Raw genomic sequence first — 22,106 nt, 5'->3', positions numbered from 1 at the left:
CTTCAAAGTAATCCCTCTTAGACATAACCCACTTGCGCCAGCTCGTGTTTCAATCTGCGAAGCCCTTCTGATATGGGCTTCTTAGTATGGCCTTAAGCTCTTCCCGCGGTGACCACTTTATCTCCTTAATCGTGGAAAACCTTCGTCCTTTCACGGGTCTTCCCAGACAAGGAAAAAGTCGCAGGAGACCAAGTTGGTTAAATACGGCGGCTGAGGCCTTGATTACGTTATTGTATTTGTTCTACAATTCCAAGCATTTTTTTCAATTTGCTTCGCGCAAACCGTGCACAATTTCAAGATAATCTACCTTTTTGAGTTCCGCGCGGCTTTCTGTCAAAAATTCACGATGCACCACTCCATTGTACTCGAAGAAAACATTGAGCAAAACAATTATATTTGATCGAACTTGTCGTGTGGTTTTCGGTTTTGTCTCTTCTGGTCACTTCCGCTAGAATGATTGTGGTTCGTAGCGACGTCATAACCATTCTCTTTCGAGCAAATGTGGATCGTCATTGACATCATTCAATATCTCCCCACCCATGATCATGCGACGGATTTTTTAATCAAAATTTGACAATTTCAGAACAAACTTTGCTGCCACAGGATTTATGCCCAAAACGTCAGAAGAAATTGCATGGCATGAGCCGTCCTCAGTAACTTCTTTAATAGTGATTCGACAAGTCTTCGCAACAATTTTCTTCACCGTTTCAACATTTTCATCGGTTGTTAACTTGTTGGGGTGTACAAGGCAGACAATTTGCCATTAAGATTTTCTCGACTTTTGTGAAGAACTTGTACCTGTAGCCATATTTTTTGCCCAAAGTCAACTCACCAAATGTCGCAGTTAACATTTTAAGTGAATTGTATTTTTCGCACAAAATTTAATACAAATTCTTTGAACAATTTATTTCGATAGGAGAAGAGCGCCACGCAAACCAAAACACATTTAACCTCTATATCTGTCAAAAACAAACAACAAAAATAAAAAATGGTTGATAATGTCAAGGTATGTCAGGATTATTGGTGTGCGCACCAACACCATAGTCCATGAAATTTGAAAAGTCACTTTTTTTTTTTTTACCACACCTCGTGTTGTTGCCTTTTCACTAAAATTAGATAAACACATCCTGTGGTTTTTACTAACATTTGAAATAAATGCCTTAAAAGGGCCAAAGCCGAAAACATTTTTAAACAATAAACTTAGGTCTCTTTTAAGGCAATCGATCGGCTTACAAAAAAAACCTTTAAATAATATCTATTATTAAACGATGAATAGATGCAAGCGATTTTTAGACTACTACACACAAACATAAATCATGTTCTTAATCTCTATACCAATTAACGTAGTATTATGTGCATGTGTATGTACCTTATGATTAGCCCTTTTTTGTTTATTGCATTAAAAGAAATCAATAGAACGCAACTCTGAACTGTATGTGTATTCATTAAGCATATCTCATTGCCTTTGTAAATTTATTCAATGAAGTACTTAATCACAAACAAATTCTGTAAAATAAGCACGAAATTTATATAACGGTTTAGTATACATTTTCATGCAACAGAGCAGAATTTATGAAATTCGCTGTTTTTTTTTTGCATTCAAAGTGAAAGCTAAACAAGAGTTTTTGTGAAAATTCGTAAAATGGCCTTGAACGATATCGAGCAAATATGACTGACTAATTATTATCGAAAAATGTTTTAAAAAATTTTGGATTTAACAAAATCTTTTTTCAATTTTCTAACTATTAAGGGATTTTGGGAATTAATTAAGATACTAGTAAATGTGCCAGAGTTTCACCTTAAGAAATAACACTGCCTTCTATGAATAATTTTCGTCGAGTTTATTTACGAAAGATCAATCAATGCATTGAAATAAATCTTTTACAGATGTTTTCCACTTTTTTTCCACAATTTTTGAACAGTTATTTAAGCTAACGACATAGCTGGTGCAACAAAGATTCTTTAACAACATTTTGGCTACACTTTTACAAATCGTAAAAATTCTTTCTAAGACAAGAAAATTCAAATAATTCTTAAATTCTAAAGGTAAAGAAAAGTGATGTCGATCTTATTTCTTAACTTTTTCAAAAAAAAAAAAAAAAATCAATTAAAAATAATCAATCAATCAGTTACAACGAAATTGCAGCTAAAAGATGAAGTCATTTTATTGAGAATTGAAAGCACTCGAAAAATGTAAATTAGACTTTTTGAATCATATAAGACATTCGACTCGCTATAAATCCTTTTAGATATCGTTCTTTAATGTGTAAAACAATTTTCCAAAAAAAAAAGAAAAAGAGGAGACAAGTAAAAAGACTGACTTGGTACATAGCCCACGGTTACTTACTCTAAACAGTGATTCACATAACGACTTTTCAACATATGGCGTCATAAGCGGAGTTGTCGAAAAAGTGTTCCGATTCTAACTATTGTCAATAGTCATTCGTTCTTGGGTTAAAATCCGCCAATGTATCAAATTTCATCAAAATATCTCTAAAATTGCGGCAGTAGATTGAACAAAAGTATAACAGACAGACGGACGGACAGATAAGCTTAGCTAATAAAAAAGGCGGATCTATCTCAAGTCCTTCTGGATATCGTTTGCGTTCAGTCCGTAGTCATTTAATTGAAAAAGTTCGTCCAAGAGCAAATGAAGAGATTCCTTAAAATGATCAATGGCCGTAATAATGGAAAAATCCTTTGAAATATTTTGAACTTGATAAGAATATTGATTTTTTAATTTTCAAATTATGTGCATCTCAAAGGCATTAGAATTTGTGAACAAACTATAACATTATTACTACACACATTACATTAGCTGCGGAGTAAAGCTAACTTGTGTGCATTGATTTGCTTTCTAGGAATCAAAACACTTTGATTTCAAGTGCGTGCTTTCAATCACTGATGATTTATAAGAGAACAAAAAAAAACAGAACGCGTGCCGGTCTTTTGTGAACTTGCACTAATAATGTTGCGTACCTCATTCTGCTACTGCGTACTCGCACCATCTGATTACATTTTAATTAAAAGTTTGCAAAACTCTTGAATTAGTAAAATTTTCTTCAATAACAATAAACTGAAATCGCCTTTAGGGCGTTGCTTTACAAATAAAATCTAGCACAGGAAAAACAGGTAACAATAGTGTCATCTGTCATTGGATGCCCTACAGTGCCATTACCAAATTAAACACTGCACTGATTTTAATAATAATATATGAAAAAATTATACCTTTTTATTATGTAATAGCTTACGTCTCATAAGAATCCTTATGCAGATCGACATTGTTCAAATTAAGTCATCATAAAATAATAAAAAATTAAATAAAAAAAAAAACACAGGAACTGACATGAGATGGGCAGGCAATCGGAAAGACAAGGAGACAGAAAGACAAACGGACAGACAGACATATAGAGAGATAGATAAACAAATGTAAATCCCATCAGGAGATTGTTCCGTATCGGCTGGTAAGTTGATCCATCTCAAACACTGTTGGGTGTTGCACATATCCACTCTCGCTCGCTATGCTTCGTACTACAAGTGATGTGAAGTGAAATAATTAGCTAAAATTACAATTTTATTTTTCATATTTAGCCTGCAGGGCAAAAAAAAAGCAAATGGAAAGAGTTTTTGAAAAAAAAACGTTTATCTTGAAATTTACGCTGAAAAGTTACGTTAAGCTAATTTTACAAAGAAATTAATTAATTTTACAATTTAATGTTTAGAAAATAACTTAAAAAATTGCATGAATTTATTGCGAGTCACTTTCACGATAAATAACTTTATTTATGCTAGACTGTAGCTGCCTAAACCATTAATTAATGCTTTGTAATGAACTCACATAAATTATTTATCTAATTAACGCATGGCTTACGAGGTCGCAGAAACCTTTTTTGTGCATACAATGCATGAGAGGAATACTGTTAGTATTTAAAAATTCTCAAATGCATTACTTTCTGACAAAATAATTAATACAATAAATAGCGGTCATTAGCACACCAAAAAAAAAAAAAAAAAAAAAAAAAAACAAGAAAACGAAAACAAAACAAAATAATTTTTAATTAACTCCTGTCCACTGCAATGTTACAATTTCTTGTAGTTTATTAGTAAACGCAATAAGCCAAAGTAGCACAAAAACAAAACAATTTTCATATTAAAGGATTATTTTTATACAAGTTAAATTCCTTCTTTTTTTCACTAGCGATCAAATTAGTAGAATACATCGCAAATTTTACATACGTTACGATATAAACAAAATTGTCCAAAATATAAACAAAATCGTACAAAACAACCGCATCCGTTAATCCTGTGTAAAACAAGCAAATATTCTCTCCTCATGGCTGAATGGTATACAATCAGTCATAAGCACACATATATACATACATACAACACATACAACACATACATACATACATACATAAATTGAGGATATATGTATGCATGGTGAATAGGTTGGAGGATATGTCATGTTTTGCACTTACTTGGCGGATGCCTGAACTAAATTCCAGTCATATCCTTCTAAAACTTTCATAACCGCAGTCGTAATCCTTTCATCTTCTTTGCGACCGGCACTGTTGTCACCATTCAAACGTTTTTGTTCCGCTTTAAATGCAATATTTGCCAAAACCAGTGTTTCAACCGGTTTAATGCGGTCTGATTTTTTTGCTGCCATTGCAGTTTTGGTTGCTGATACGTTTATGTTTGCCGACATTGAAAGCTATTTTTTTTTTTCCTTTTTTTTTTTTTTTTCTTTTTTTTTCTTTTTTTGCTTTTCCTGTGGCCACACTAATGTGATCTCTCGCAATGGAAAATTTCTTTTAAATATTTCTCTATTATAAAATTTTAATTTAAAAAAAAAAAAACCGAAATGAATAAATGAATAAATAAACACTAAACTCTTCAAAAAAAAAATGAATTTCAAAAACCGTACGATCGAGAATCTTAAAGCAGACTGTTTTCTTAGCGATCCCGCAAATCAAAATTTTGTCTTCACTTAACAAACCGATAAACTCAAATACTATGACACGAACATAAAAACGATGTTAAGATTTTAAAGTTTACTTAAGCCGAGTATTCTATGAGGCTCATGATAAGAAACGCATACAATCAACCGTAGTAGACGACGATTAGGGAAAATATCGTTTTAACTTCAGCAGCAGGCTCAATAGCAGATAAAAAGAGAATCATATTTTCAAAGGGTTCACAAACACACACATACACACATACACACATGCACACATGCGCACGCACATGCACATTTATGCATGCACGTTTAATACGACAGAAACACATTGACAACGCACACACTTGCGAGCATAGCAATTTGCGATTGTATTTGTTAGAGAATTTCTGATTTAAAGAGAAATTAAAATCACTTTACAACCACATGTTGACTTTTCAATATATATGTATTTCAAACTTTATGCACTTTATGCAATAACTTTAGAGCAAATTGTTGTTGTCACCTTACATTAGTTTTCGATTCTACTTATAACAAACAGCAAAGGAGAAGATTAAAATTGAAAAACTTCTGAACAAGTTCAGTAGTATTCTTTAAGTGAGTCCACAAAAAAACAAAAAAAAAATTTTACAATTTTAAACACTTGCTTATGTATGTGTAATGAATCAATTCTTGTCTTCGAGATAGTGGTTATAAACTTATGCTATATTCTATCTAAGACTTAGCACTAACTATAACTAATTAAAAGAAATAGTGCAAGGCGATACAAAAAAGTCTTCACTGCCTTCTTGCCCTGATTCCGGTCTTGAAAATACAGTTGATTTCCTGATACTCAATTCTTCCAAGCTATTACTAGTAACTATTTATTTTCTAAAAACGGGATAAGTACTGAGAGGGCGCACTAAATTTCCGAAATTGAAAGCAAATGTACGAAGAGTTATTTTGTCTACTCCCTCTTTGGGTCTGACGTGACAATAGATATGTGCGCCATTCACTGGAAGAATGCAAAGAAAAGCTCACCTGAAAATTCTCGAATGGCAACAAAACCAAGATACTATGCTAAATGAAACCCAGCCAACCGATAACGTGGACGATCCCATTAGAAGAGCGTAATATATGATCAACCGACCTTCCATGACAACTACTATTGCTAGTGAATCGAACATCAAAACATGCAGAAACCCAGACTGTCCGCCTATCTATTCGTCTGAAGCTTATTCATGTACTATATTTCTATATTTAACCTAAAGGTGAAATATTTTCACCAAATTTTGCTACACTGACAACTTACCCTTGCTACAAAGAGGTTTGAAAGTCCGAACAAAAGATATCTAAAATTCCATAGAGTTTAAACCGTGTGATTTTATAGTCACTTATCTTAAGACCTATTTATAGGTAGCGACTGCAACTACCGACACGAGGCAAGACCAGTAGTTTAGCAAGACATACCGGTGTAGTCGTTTTCATAACAAACAACAGACCATTCCAGTAAATGTGCGCAAGCTTCTTATATTTTACAAAGAATTTTGAAACTTTGTGTTTTTAGAAAGAAATTGCCAGAGCTTACCAACGCAGTATCAGCAAAAGTGGTTGCTTCACCCTACAAAGGTTAGTTAAACACTTTAGCTTTTCTTAGCTATCTTCTAGTGTTAGTCTGTGAGTCTTTTGGTCGTGTTTGTCTTTCTTTAACCAGGATCGCAAAACTTGAGTTCCTTGCAAGTACAGCCCCAAGTACAGTCTGCAAAATCGCTCTCTGTAAATTTACACAATCGATAAAATAACTTCTAATAAAAGGTCATTGACATTGTCGCTTTCTAATCATGCCGGACCAGCAGTTTTGATAAAGTATTAGTAAATTTTGAATATGCATATAATCTAACGATTGAAAGATTGTGAACCAAAACACTCGATATCGGGAACTGTGAACTGGCGTAAGTTTTCAAATTGTTTATTCTTTCCGAAACACATATTATTACAAACTTTCATTGGATTGTAGTTCAAGTCCATGATTAGCTCAAATTTATGTTAAAAAAAACTTTTAAAAAAATATTCTCGTTCAACAGAATCTTGGAGGAAAGAAAAAAAAAAAAAAAAAATCCGCATTTCATAGGAGAAAGTGAAAATTTTTACTCAGTTATTGTAAAGTAATTTGATGCGCATATTACTAATTATACCTTCAATTGACCAAACACTCTCGAAGCATATCTTGTTTCACAAATAATTTCAATTCGAAGAAATTTTAAATAATGTAAAATTACTTATGTAATATTGTTGCATAGTGCTTTACAAGCTATTATTTATGTTTGAAGTAAATCGTTAATTACGTATAACAATTATTATTAACATATGTTTGCATTGCGATGGGTACAAATTTCTACATTTTACTACATCGGAAACCTTTGATCTTTAACGCATCATTAAAAATTATATTTTTATGTCTTTTTGCCGTTTTATAATTTATATATAAAAAGATTTACATATAAAACTCGTGATATTTTCTGTCAAATCAAATACAAAATACGTAAAAGTAATTGCAGTCGCTTAAAATACGAACGAAAGAACATCGTGTATACGTAAGTGTGTGTGCGTGTGTGTGTGTTTATATATGTTTGCTTTTTTTTTTTTTTTTTTTTTTTTTTTTTTTTTGTTTAATTTTATGTACACAGCACATAAAACATATTTGATTTACATTAAAAATATTGAGAAATTGGAAAGATTTCATAACGAATACTAATAAATGGAAAAATGTTTGAAATTAAATCCGATATGAATTTTAATGCCACTGCATGTAACTTGCCCGACGCTATGGAAGTATCATCATTCGTACAAATGTACACGTTTCCTAACACAGAAGCTCTTCATAAAGGTTTAAATGGCTTATATAAATATATATACATATTTATATATAAATATATATACATATAAAATATAAATATATATGTATAAATATATGTATATATATAAATATATATACATATAAATATACTCTTTTTTTTTTTTTTTATTTTGTAATATCAGACGTTTGTAGACTGTGGGCGCTGACTTATTCAGTAGAAATTACAAACATTTAGTATAAAAAGTCAAACCTAACATCACCCCTTAGAGTGTACAGTGCTCTTTAGCGAGATCGACAAACTCATCGCTTTATATTACATATTTCAGACATATATTGATCCTCCCAAAAGGCCTTGAATTTTAAAAGTGTGTCTACAAACAGATAGATAAGACTTGTAAAGCATTTGAAAAGTATAAATTTTCCAAAATTTTAATTTTTAAAAAAGTTATTACCAGAAATGAAACCATTTAATCGACTCTCCACTATATGCATACATGTGTGCGTTTGTTTTTGTAAACATTTGCATATTTGTATTTATGTATATATGCATATAACTACTGCAAGGGTCAGGCACAGAGCTCCATCCTTGCTTCCTTTCTTTAAGAAATCTCATATCGTGAAATCTTAACGGGATGCCTCCGAGTACCAGGCGAGCATGATCATGAGAATTCGATAAGTGATGCTATATTATTCAAATTTTCCACATTCTTTAAATATGCCAAAGAAGCTTTAAACTGAAAATTTTTTCATTTAACGCCTTCTTTCCATTAAGATCTTATATGCGAAGTAGCTGTAAAAGGGATACGATTCCAAACTGTTTTCACAGAAGCGAAACATTCAGTGCACCAGGCTTCGCAAAAGTGGTTAGTTGTAGATTGAACACAAAGGATATATGGATAGAATACAACCGTACTCTGAGGGACAAATAAACTTAAGTCATTTCAGGAAATGATTTTTAATTGGTTAGTATACTAAGGAGCGACTCTGTCTCAAGTGCTTTTTAGAGTTGCACACGTCCGCACATTTGTGATGTAGCCTATAACTGATCTAGGGTGTAAAAATGGCATATTAGATGCGGAATATTGCAAAATAGTTACTTAAAAAAATCGAATTTTTTTTGTTTTTTTATTAAGTCCTCTATGATCAGAGAAGAGGACAACAAGACTGACTAACATCTCTAATACAAACATTAAGATTAACAATAGTATTTCAATAAAATGCCTGCCGCTTCACTTCAAAGCCTATACATCGGAAAGCGCAAATACTTAACGCACGCACACACATACGAATTCAAATCTAACAACAATTTGTCGAACACATATTGAAACGTTTATCAGTAAATAAAGATTTCTTTTCCTCTTGTTCTTCCATTAATTGCTAAAACTTGCATTCATAGAAAAGTACGCAATAACTTGTTTAAATATAGAAAAAAAAAAAAAAAATTTTAATTGATTTAAAAAAATAAAAAAATTGATACATAATACATAAGTAATAATAGTGATAATAAGAATGCAAGTGAATCTTAATCAAAGTAGAACGCACGCCAGATGTCATTAAAATAATTTAGAAAATTATTTTTGATGTACAAAAATAACTACATATAAATAAATTCTGACTTTCTATGGACATGTTTTTTATGTAAAATTTTTATTAATTTTTTTTTTTGTTGTTGTCTATAAATAAATACAATCGCAGCCTCTCTTATAAAGTTGATAAAGACTAAACTAAGCTAAAATCTTATAATAATTATTTGTTTTTTTTTTTTTTTTTAACAATAGTAACTAAAGCCCGAATTTAAGAAATCTTTCAAAGTCGATAGCATTCATGTTGTACTAATATTTAACCCCAATGAAGATTATACTTTAGCTTTTTTTATTTTGACGATTGATCTACGAAATGTTTTCAGATTTATATACCGATAGATGCATTGGTTTACTTTGACAATGATCCGTCTCGTAGTTTGCGCAGACTAATCTGTGGTAATCTTTACTCTCACCCTCCTCCTAAGGATAGGAGAATACACGTCAGTTCTCCTACCATCTGATTAATTAAAACGAGCGAATTCTAAGCTCCATTCAGCATTCGCAAAGAGTTGTTATTTCAATTTATTTGAAAATGACGGAACAGTTTCTGTCGTTTCTTGAATAAGTTCTGAAAATAAGATTAACTAATATTTTGCCATATTTTCTAAAAGAATGGCAGTATTTCCACCTGATCTTTCAGTACGTGAGGGACGCAATCCAAAACTTAGAAAAGTATTTCATTAACGTTCTTTCACTAAAGTGTAAGCAATGAATTCGTCGGGTTTTGCTGACTTATAATGTTTACTTAAAACTTTTCAATAAACTTTTCAGAAAAGATTGCCGATGAATGCAGCTTCTCGAGGTTGTAATCAACCCTGTGAGCATTTCTCAGAATGTAACAACAATGGTTATTATAATAATCATTATAAGAGTAATAAATGTAATGCAAATTAAAGAAATCGAATATTCGCGTTATACAATTTCAAAAAGATGCCGCAACATCGGAGAAAAAGTATCGAAGATCAAAAGTATTAAAGATAGGCTTCTCTTATAATTGAAGTAAATAGTAAAATTATTTGACCCAACTTTCCCCCCCCCCCCCCCCCCTCCCCTTTAAATCTTCCTCTCTACCTACAATCTTAACTATAGGACTACCATTATGCCCACACGTATATAGAGGACATACTTTGAATGCCTGGTCATAGAGAAAAGAAAAGAAAATCAAGTTTAATCAATTAGATAGCTTAAGTGTAATAGGCACCGGTAAGCTCATTACTTTTTAAAAGACTTACGACAAGTGTTTTTTCATCCATAAACGCCAAAATATATGATAAAGTAATCATAACTTATCGAAAGCTATTCTCTGATGAAATGGGTATAGAAAAAATTCAATTTAAGCCGAATCGTAATTCTTTCTCATCTTTTTCTCTCCGCTTTTTGATCCAAGCCGCTTGCTTTTTTTAATACATTCACTCAAACGTTTTTCAGAAAGCTAAACGTTTCTTAGATCATAATATGTATTGGTTTGAAAAGTGCATTTGCCATTTCTAAATGGATATGCGTGCGGATGTTTATGTGTACATATATATATAGTTACTCTTTTTCCCCTTTTTTATTAATTCACATGTGAAATTGGATCGTCTTGGCTTTTTAATGATTAAATGAAACCAAATGGTTTTCGACGGAATGTTCTGATATTCGTATATTAAAATCTGCTAATAACGAATGCATCGACAATAAAGCTAAGCCTGCGTTATTGCTGCGTTATTCATACACTTTACTTCATATTTGTATGTATTCTTAAGATACATATCTCTAACTCTCAAGTATTCGCGTACTTTTGTTTATTTATTTTACTTTTGCGATACTTTTGCCAAGCAGGCCGGGTCACATTTGCTTAGCGTAATATAATATGATGTTCGACCGGATTAAGGAAAATAAAATTTAATGTATGTTTAGATGTTTAATTTATGGCATCGGAAATACTTGTACACTTATTTATTTATTTATTTTTTTTATGTGTGGATTTATAATAAAATAAACACAAACTTGATGGAACATATGTTCAAATATTAGGTAAACTAAAAAATATTGCGCTTCAAAATATTTACATTTATAAAAGTATTATTTTTTTTTTTTTTTTTTTTTTTCCAATTCAAAAATAACAAAGAGCAGGGTCTCGCTCTTAGGTTAAAAATGTAATCTCAACAATATTTTGCGATTAATTTTTAACGTAAATCTATGTTAGCGAGAATTAATTTTTGGTTAAAATTTTCATTGGTTGTTAGTTAATCATAAAAATGCCTAACAAGATTTATTAATTAATTTAAGGACCGCCTCAAAATGCTTCTCATTGGTTTGTTCTGCGAAAAAAAAAAAATATAAAAAAAACGCAAAACAATCTCTCTTGTTTAGTTAAACACAAATCAAACTGACAGGGTTTCAGCAGCAACGAGTCTGAGACGTATACACGTATATAAATAAATAAATAAATAAATAAAGAATACAAAACAATCATAAAATGTGTAAATGTTTTGTGCGACATTTGTTAAAAGAAATCAATTAGCGTTCGCCTCCGCTAAAGAGCAACAGAAACAACAAGCAAAGATCGCACAAACACATACAAATGCAATTATTTACCGCTTCTCTTATTAAGCTAATTGTTTTTACACATAAAAAGCTAAATATCGCAAAATTTGTTTCTATACCTACCACCCAAAGTGCATAGGTATGCTAAGTTTGTCTTCCTATTTGTAACATGCAGAGGATATAACTGACTATCTCTTCCTATCTCTGCCTTCTATAATTATAAAATATAACTAATTTGAACTTGATTTTGAAGTGGACTTAATCGAACAAACACATAAACCTTTGATGAATTCGAAATTTTTGTTTATTTGTTTGAAAATTTTATGGCTTTGCTGTAGATATCCACTTATTCCTATCGTGAGAAGGGCTCACGTGTTACCTGTGTTAGTCTGCTGGGGTGAAACATGTTCGCGAAGATGCTATGCAGAGCGAACTATTTTGTGAAACTTATGTTGAAGTTTTTTTCAAAACAAAGGCAGTATTCTTAACCTAAGCATTACACCACATACCGATCTAAAATTTTACACCAAGCAGTAAATGGCATGCCCACAATTAATAATAAAAATAAAGGAAATTACAAGTGTTGCAACTATGACAAGTATTCAAGATTCGTCTCAAGTCGAATATAAAATTTTCGTTGCTTTTTTATATGCATTTATTATTTAAGCTGTCAACTTGTCTTTGTGCGTTAGTGCGTTCTGTCATTTTGTGATAGTGCTAATGGGTGTTTGAAAAAATTTCCCATCATCTTTATTTTGTATTTTAATTTTTTTTTTTTTTTTTTTTTGTGAGAACACAAAACCTATAGCGTATCGAAAAACTTTGTGAAAATTTGAAATAATTACAAAAGAAATTAAATGATTTTTGTAATCTTGTATGATAATTAATGTTTTTGCTTAATAGAAGTAAGTTAATAATTGAATATCTAACAACATATATACACAAACTTGATCATCTATCCATTTATTTGCTATATTCATAAATAAATTTTTGTCAAGTGTACATTTCCAGTTTATTCGAGAAGGCGGTTAGATGGGTTTGGTTTGTTCCAATCAAATAAAACCATCCAACAATAACTGACGCAATTTTCAGAGATGCAATATGCAGGGAGTCGTCCCCGTGCAAAAAAACTTGCTCAGGAAATATTTTGCAGTTTTAGTTTAAAATTCCTTTCATCTAAGTGACAAACGTTTCAATAGATGACTTATTCTTTGTTCAAACAACTCCGCCATTCTTAGGACTATACTTAAATACGGGTTCTTTTGCTGATGACAGCCTTAGAAGATCGATTACATTTCGCGCATGAAGTTCGTGATATACGTTTGCACATATGTACGATTCAATGAAACCCATAAAACGCCACACAAATCCATACATATCCTCAAGGGCGGTCGACTTGATGTAATTGAATAATAATTTTTAAGATTGCTATTCACTATCTGGACGCCTGTATGTATATGTTGTTTTGTTTTTTTTTTTTTAATTTTTTTTTTTTTTTTTTTTAAGATTGATTTCACACGTTCTTCAGCTTAGGATGAGGACAACACTTGGTCACAAGGGTTAAAAGTTTCTATTACGGTTTTATTTTAAGCAGGATCGTCAATTTGTAGTAGTAGTAGTAGTAGCGTAAAGTTAAAATATTAAAATATTACATATTTTTATTTAAATTCAAAAGAATTGAATGACTTTAAAATGTATCTTCATTAACTCAAAATCTTATATTTAACACCAAAAGAATTAGAAGTAGTAGTATATATATATATTTTTTTTTTTTTTTTTTACATGCAAAGATAACAAGACACTCTATATAAGAACGGGTCAACCTTGTATGAGAAAATATTTTTAATGTTTTATGATGAAAAGATTGTTCATTATTATTATAATTCGATGGACCAAATTTCAATCAAATGGGAATATTTCTTGGACCACATTCTATATAGGTAAGCCCTTCGGAAAAAGGTTGCGCCCTGAAACTTGAATCGGATGTAAATTGTTTGTGACTTTTCCGCTACATATAAGAATAATTAGGAATGCAAGGAAATTTTTATCAGTACTTCTATTATTATCATAATCCTATTTATATAACACATTCGAGTTTTTCTTATCTACCCCTTAATTCATGTTTCATTAGGAAAGTTCAAGTCTTTAGCAATACGAATACGAAGGCGATAAGAAAACTGTGTTACAAAGTAACATTTAAATAAAAGCACCTGGCCATAGAAATAACGACAACCTCGTCGTAGTTTCGACAAATTAAAATTAATATTTCTTTCTTTACTAGTGATCTTAATAACTTACTCGAAAATGTATTCAATATTATCGTTAAAATCTGAGTACAGTAACAGTTCCTTATTCGCGCTTGCTTTATTCGCGATTTCCTTATTTGCGGGTTAAAAAAATGCGATACAATTCCTCTATTCGCGGCTATAAATTTCTTTATTCGCGGATTCCGTATGAGTACATATATAAGAATGAAAGGATTCTAATAGGTATCCAACACAAATTCCATATTCGCGGCACGTATCCCCCGCAAATAAGAAACTTTTACTATATATTCTTGCAATTTTTTCTAATGAATTTCGATTACTTTTGTGTTTATTTCTAATAAACACTGAATAAAATTCTTTCAAGACAGAAATGTGGCGCTAACTGAAAAATATCTTATTAGAAGGAATCGTCAATTTGATAAAAAAAAAGAAAATATTTTTGACAATAAAGAGAAACAGAAGACGAGAATATCGACAAAACATCCATCATATTATCCGTAGTTGGATTCTTCCATCCATATTCTATATATTTAATATATACTTTAATAAAAAAGTATTCATTAAATTTTAGTAAATTTTCTCATATAAATAAAATTTTAAATAAAATAAACAAACAAACATTGACTTCGCAATATTAATGCAAGTATTTCTCATGCTGAAAAAGTGTAGAAGACCAATCCACAATTACACTGACATTTCGATTTCATGAAGTTTGCGGTAATGTATACCCTTGTACCGCAAATTGTTCATCCTTAGATTCGTTCGTGTTCGTTAAACGTGTTGTTGGACGGCAAAAAACGTTGTTAGATAAATGTATGGCAATTGTTTAACCTCTACACTTAATGTTCATTGTGTTAACTGAGAATGAGACAAAAATTACATAAGAAGAAATACAAGTTGATATTTTCATTGAAACGCGCGTGCGCATTACAGACGTGGTATTGCTTAAACTCATTATTGCTGCACGTAATTTGGCTATAAATGAATCCAGCGTTCTATAAAAGGAAAAACCCCCACATATGGTTCGACTTTTATAAACACATTCAAACACTCAGACATTTTGCTATGTTCATATGTCTTGAACACCATAGTCGTGAAAGCATCTATTCGATATAATTGAGTCTCGCTCGCTATTGGAATTGACCAAACAAATCACTCCAAGAACTAGCAACGGATTTCGAAAAAATCGAATCGATCAAAAATTGATAACAGTAATGCTCCAAGCAGTAATCTTTAAATAATGAAATATTCAATGAAAATATTAAATCACTCGAAAACATTAATCGTAATCAACGAATAACGAAATTTTAAATAATTTGACATGCAAGTGGAATTAAAGACACGAAGATTTTGAAAAAAAATATATAGACGTTTCCTTACTGACTTATATATTTAGATATAGCTAAGGTTCGAATAGTGACAGCAGTTTACTGTTAATGGACTCTAAACTATAGATTTAATTAAACATTTTAAAAACTTTCCGCTGAACATTCCAATGCTATGAAGTTCACAGTATAATCCAAGTAACCTTTTTTTAGTTGTTAGCATTACATTTGTAGTCTTAGTTAATGTTGAATGTGATTTCGGAATCGCAATACGTACGTCTTTCGATGTACGCGGAGGCGAGTTTGGGGATTGCATTGTTTGACATAGAAGCCCTCGTTGCTGCAAAGTTGCATGTTGTTGCTACGTCTGCTTTCATTCCGCGTCGTATTCTCGAATGGAGCATAATATTAACATAATATTAAAATTACCGTTACCTCTTCTCTTTTATTTGACGACTTCCAAACACCAAAGCTTCCTCCAATACGCTACATCGACTTTTATATATTGCACAGTTATCTTTTTTCTTGATAGAATATAGATAGCAAAGAGATCGCTTCACTTGAAAATCCTAAATTTTCCAAGTAGTTGCTCGAAATCCAACAAAATACACAATTCGAGGATCCATGATTATGTACTGAAAAGCAGGCTTCTGCAGTTTTCATGTCCATTAATTTTCAGCTTTTGTCCTCACACTACTCTACTTTATGAAATAAGAAACATTGTAATCATTCACAACGGCAAGGAAATGCTCAGTCTCTAGTAATGTAATCAAGTAAACACAGAATAACTTATTAATAATTACAACGTAAATAAATAATTGTTGGACAGATCTCTCTTTATAGAACCTTTACTCCAGTCATGTCTTTTAAACTCGTTTTTATTATCATCCAAGGCATGCTTTTATTAAAGCTAAGCAAAGTTGCCTCAGTGCTACTTACTTGGGCCGGTTCATTGATGCATTGTTCAAATTTTTGATCCAGCAGATTACACACGGCTCCGAAATTTGTGGTTTCTTCCCAAGATCACATTTGAAATTCTTATCTCAATTATTTTGTTATAAAGCGTCATAATATGTAACATGCCTTTCTTCCAATTAGAATACTTATATACAAGATATATGTTAGTCGCACAATATGAAAGATATATTTTATTGCAAATAAGTGCTACGGGTTTCGTCAAAGGAAAATAAGGCTCATCATTCGGAATAATTTTACTATATAAAGTCTAAAATTTCTTCGCCATAATTCGTATGCGCTTTAAGAAATTAATCTACTTTTAGCTCTAACATGACTTCAAATAAATTAAAAAGAAATTAAGCCGAATTAAAGTGTGTATTGAGATAGTGTTCATATATTATATGTAATATTACAATCGATTTACCTACGAGGCAATAGAAAATGAATTAATTTGTTGAAAAACAAAAGAAGCAGGAAATGAGTTTTTGGGATAAATTACACAAGAATTTCTTATACTACGATATGATCCGTTAATCTACACCACGCGTTTCACTTCGAAGAAACGCTTCAAGTAGTACACTTGACCAATTGTCATTAACACTAAGACCAATGCTTCAAAAGTTGACCATAACACAACACGAGAATTCGTGCTTTCATTAATTGTGCGATGAATTTTATCACGAACCTTAAATGAATTTAAGAAATGATAACTAAAATGCAATCAATTCATTCAATTTTAACTTACGTGCATATACTCTTGTTCATGTTTCACGCTGGTTAAGGTACCAGATAATTCACGTATCATATCTTCTAATTTGGTATGACCTACTTCATCTTCGCCCGGAGCGCCTGGTGCACGATGTGGTGATTCATCTACGTCTATTGAGAACATAACTAGTTTCGGTGTCATGCTACTCTTTTGATTGTCAAAGCAAACAGTATAAATGCCGGCCGTAGCAGCGACAAAAGCCAATCTACTCGAAGACTCTTTCTCGCTTTCATGTATTACACCGTGATCTGGGCCAATTATTTTTATGTCAATATCCAAAAATCCTCCTTCAATCACCTCAAATGTTATACCTGAGAATAAACTTTTGTATTGTCTACAAATTTTTGAATTTGATGAAAAACTCATTTTATTTCTTACTAAATTTTGTTCCAGTTTCAATTTTCTCGAAAAAGCATTCCTCATTGTGGGCATCAACGTTAACAATGAATGCTTGAATATGCTGCAAGAATTGCATTAACGTTAATAATAAAAATATGAAATAAAGTTCTGTCTTCATTTTTCAATTTCTTTTATTATTCGATGCGAATTTGCTTATAATTAAATATAATTTGTTATGCTTAAGAAATAATTTTTTTTTTTTGTTTTTTTGTTTTACAGCCACGTATTTTGTCAAAAATTTATCGAACAGTATTGCCGTTAGTTGGGAATAATGTTGCATTTCCTCAACGTATTAGCTTAACAACTCTGTTTTAAAGAATGCTCACGATACAAAGAAATATTTAAAATAACCGGATATTAAACACAATGTAAGTGAAAAGTATTTTTAATATTCTTATAATTTTATTTGACAATGGGGGCACAACTTCAAGAGAGTTAGTATACAATTGTAATATAAATTGAAAAATATTCAAATTTATGCAACACTCTATTCACTCTATAATATGCAGAATTTTCTAAGCAATAATTAACAAAAAAAAAAATAAATAAATAAAAAAAAAATTGGATAAAAGGAATGAGAAAAAAAATTTTCAAGATTTGGATCGTTTCTCTTATGACGTCGTTTGAGTTTTGTTTGCACAAGGCATACATACATACATGTATCAATATAATATTAAAATGCAAAACTTTAAAAAAACACATGTGAACCAATAATCTTTCTTTCCGTATTCACTTAATCAACAGCATTATTAATATATTTATTTTATTGTATTTCTTTGGCATTTCGTAACTAATTGTTAAAAGTTATTCCCATTTATCAGTAGCGTTAAGCAAGTAACTATCGTTCCAATTAATATTTGCTTCATCGATATCCTTGCTACTGCTCTCATCAATATAGATAGATTTTTGTTCATATTGTAATGATTGCGAACGTTTACGCGAATTGAGAGCAGATTTATAGTCAACGAATTTCACAATTTGATTCGATTTAGACGGAGATATATCATAATCCTCTGGATTTTCTTGAAGTTGTTGCAGCAAATCTTTTATATAGCCAATGCTAATTCTGTAATATAAATAAGATAGCCAATGTAAAGGCGAAGGTGAACTAAATTAAAAAATGACGCATTAATAAATTTTACCGTAAAGTTTCAATTTTTGAAAATTTTTTCCCATTTGGCTTAGATATTGGCAATTTGGAGCGCAATAGATCGTATGCCCGGTTCATATCTCGCATACGGGTGCGTTCACGGTCACAAGCAGTCTTTTTATATTCTGCAATCGCAATATCGCATTAATTAAGATACTAATACGAAAATAGACTATATACGATAATTTAATGTTCAGATTGTCGCAATGCTCGCAGTGCCAATTCATTTTTTTTTCTTAAATCCTTCCTAGACATTTCCGCGGATGCGTAAATGAATCTTTCTTTTAGTATATTTTCGTTTCAATTTTAAGAAAGAAAAATATTCTCCTTTTAATACGAATTTTTCTTTTAAGTAAGCAATCGTATAAGTCTTTATGGTCATCTAATCAAACGTACATCTAGATTACTTTTTGAATTTTACAGGCTTAGATAAAAGTTGTCGATATATTTTGAAAGAGGTTATCATAGGAAAGGTTTATTATAATCCTGAAATAATCGGTTTTTTTTATAGATATGCTGCCGGATAGCCGAACAGACAAGAGCCGCGATTACCTAGCCGGTGGATACGGGTTCAAATTTTAGTCCGGCTTGACCATATTTGATTGTAGCTATAGTGAGTGCCTAGCCGATAAAGGCTTATCTATAGAGAACACGCCTTCATTCTTTCCGTTTTCCCACTTCTTTCTCACCATCACTGTATTGCACGTATAGAGAGTTTTGTTTGAACGGCTGCTCTATTATGTAGTGCTTGCTTGGCGGTATTAAACAAAACATAAAAAATATGTTTCGTAAGATATATATAAAGTTTTTCAAATATTTATTACGTAGTCTTCAGATGTGTATTCCACACATATACATGTCTACTTATGTCTATCTGTCAAAATCATAATTGTAGCCTAAAAAGTCTACCCAAAGCGATAGCTTAGGTACAAGATTATTTTTATCGTCATCTACTGGAATTGGCATTTCAAAACTTCCTATATAGAGATTAGAGCCGTATGTATAGAAAGACCACATGGATGGGTGTGTGTGTTCGTGGATGGCAGAAAGCTTAACATTAGTTAAAAGCTTGCAAGGAGGTATATGAATGGAAGGGCGTGAAGATAAATTCGAGTTTAACTAGTAAAGACACCTGCCATTTCTGTTAACATACCTCTGTTAATGACTTAACATTTTGCTCATTCGATAGGTACTTTTATATAATTCACGTGATATAGGTGAATATAGGCGACATTTTCTGGTTTGGCCGCACTAGAGTGTCAAATTTGGGTGTTCTTCCATATCCATGTTCCGCTAACATACCAAATTTCATATACCGTTAAAAATAGTTGCCATAAGCAGAATTTGAATTTGTTTAGTTTGTTTGAAAGGTAGTTTTATATGGATTCACAAAATGTTCACAAAAATATTTGCTTTTTTTTAATATGGACGGACTAGGCTTTCAAACCAACTCTATCTCAATTGTAATTATTTAACATGAGCTCTGTTAAGTTGTTAACGGGGGTATGTTAACAGCAATGGTAGGTATCTTTACTAGTTCAACTCGAATTGATCTTCACACTCTTTATGAATGGACATACACAAAATAGACCAGCAACCATGGTCCGGAGATAAAGTTTTCACCTCATTATTCTCGCACTCGGCAGAGGTGAAGTATAATCTTTCGGTAATTAACAAAAACTTGAAAACTCCTGCTTCTTATATTATTGTTACGGAAATGTCTCGAGCATGTTTCGTTAAATTATTCCACGCATGTACCATATTATCTTTGTATACGTTACGTTTTGAGAGCATACTGCGACATTAGCATAAATATGACAACGGATTTGTATGCGCGTGAACTATCGTGGATGTAACGTTATTGTAAGAAAATGCTACTTCTATCGACGATTATTAACAGCATTTACCTGCACTATTTGTGTCTTATATTGATTGATATGAGTTCACTACCTTTTTCACTTTGCAGTGCTCTTTCGTTCCTTGAAGGATTAATTTCTTTGCTTATAATATGCTCATGAGTGCCCGCATACGATATATATGTCGGCAAAGGGACCATTTCCTTTCTTAATTTAAATTTGACCTCAATTTGTGACGATATCGCCTGTGTACGGTTAGATGAGGGCCAAGAATACAGAGCGGGCGATAAGGGAACATCGGATTCGACGGGAACTATTAACGAATTTGTGTTGTTAATTAAATTCGAGTTTCCTGATATCACAGATGGCGTGGAAGGTGATTGTGGTGACGTTGACGATGATGGAATTGGTGCAAAACTGCTCCCGCATAAGCCAGTAGTAAATGCAGTTTCGTTTCTTGTAGATTCATAAGAATTCAAAGTTTCTATTGGATACTCGTTGCTATAAGAGACTGATAATTCGGTTGTAGATGCCGAACATGTGCCGAGTTCTAAAATGATAGGCTTATCCGTCTCGGTGATTAGGTTATAGTTATTATCAGCACCGTCGGCTATAATTGTCGTAGCAGTTGGTATAAGAGCCGTCGGTGTTTGTTCATTAGTTAAACTTATTAACGGTTGATCTGTCATATTCTGGCACATGCTCGGCAAATATCATAATACTTTTTATTTTATTATCGTTTTTTAAATTATTATTAAAACATTTTAAACACTTTTTTTTTAAATTTACACGAATTTACAATGGGTTTTTTTTTTGTTTTAAATTTTTCAATATTAAGCTCGAATGCTTTATATGCCAACACCAAGATTTAAATGAAATTTTCATTTTTCCCGTAAGACACTTTACGTTATAAGAGCGAAACTTTAGTTCTAATTGCATATGACGCTGATATAAATGTTGTTGAATGGATTAAAATGTATATATGAATACGTTTTATGACACTCAGAGCTAAGCTCAAACCGATCGGCAATTGTTGAGTTGTGCTACTTGGTGCTGTTGGTGCTTCGTCTCAATCATTCACTCAAGAAGTTATTAACATAAAATAACCGGCTCACATTTACATGCACTCATACGCATTTTATTTATTTAGTTAGAGTCACGTGAATACGTTAAACAATCAAAAATGGTCGAATGCTTACTTTCTCAATTATTGTCACCTGTGCCTGTATCTGTGCCTTAGGAAAGTAAATCTATATTTAATAAATAGATATGCAATTTGTCTGTCTGCACATAGAGACCGATTAAAGAAGCTATGATCCGTCCATGGTTAACGGAAGATGTCCTTAAAGCCAAGCTGATCAGAGCTTTGAAATAAATTTGAAATATAAATTAAATTATTCGAATGTCAGGAGCGTATTAAATACCTCTATGGAGAAATATTGATTTTCTCGCACGTTAGTGTGTAAAACTTGGAAAAA

At 31.7% G+C, this 22,106-nt stretch overlaps 3 protein-coding genes across 3 annotated transcripts in view; all 3 read right to left on the bottom strand.

Moving 5' to 3' along the window:
• Positions 1-4,689, bottom strand: part of LOC119634509 — a 30,653-nt gene extending 25,964 nt beyond the window's left edge. The window contains exon 1 of the mRNA XM_038028730.1: positions 4,479-4,689. Within this exon, the coding sequence (XP_037884658.1) occupies positions 4,479-4,669 (191 nt within the window). The 5' untranslated portion in view covers positions 4,670-4,689. The remainder of the gene's footprint in view (positions 1-4,478) is intronic.
• Positions 4,690-16,820: 12,131 nt separating this feature from the next.
• On the bottom strand, positions 16,821-17,778 carry LOC119635014 (transmembrane emp24 domain-containing protein 2). Its single transcript, XM_038029512.1, has 3 exons — positions 17,602-17,778; positions 17,200-17,534; positions 16,821-17,139 (listed from the first exon to the last, which is right to left on the bottom strand). Exons 1-3 carry the CDS (start codon positions 17,738-17,740, stop codon positions 16,990-16,992), a joined length of 624 nt encoding a protein of 207 aa, XP_037885440.1. The 5' UTR covers positions 17,741-17,778; the 3' UTR covers positions 16,821-16,989.
• Positions 17,779-17,849: 71 nt separating this feature from the next.
• LOC119635013 lies at positions 17,850-21,324 on the bottom strand. Its single transcript, XM_038029510.1, has 3 exons — positions 20,723-21,324; positions 18,765-18,897; positions 17,850-18,688 (listed from the first exon to the last, which is right to left on the bottom strand). The coding sequence occupies exons 1-3, from the start codon at positions 21,315-21,317 to the stop codon at positions 18,427-18,429; spliced, it is 990 nt and encodes a 329-aa protein (XP_037885438.1). The 5' UTR covers positions 21,318-21,324; the 3' UTR covers positions 17,850-18,426.
• Positions 21,325-22,106: the final 782 nt, after the last annotated feature.

This window comes from Glossina fuscipes, unplaced genomic scaffold, assembly GCF_014805625.2.
Source record: "Glossina fuscipes isolate IAEA_lab_2018 unplaced genomic scaffold, Yale_Gfus_2 3, whole genome shotgun sequence".
NCBI classification, from domain to species: Eukaryota; Metazoa; Arthropoda; class Insecta; order Diptera; family Glossinidae; genus Glossina; species Glossina fuscipes.
Note: the sequence above shows the minus strand (reverse complement) of the source record. Positions and strands in the feature narration are given on the sequence as shown.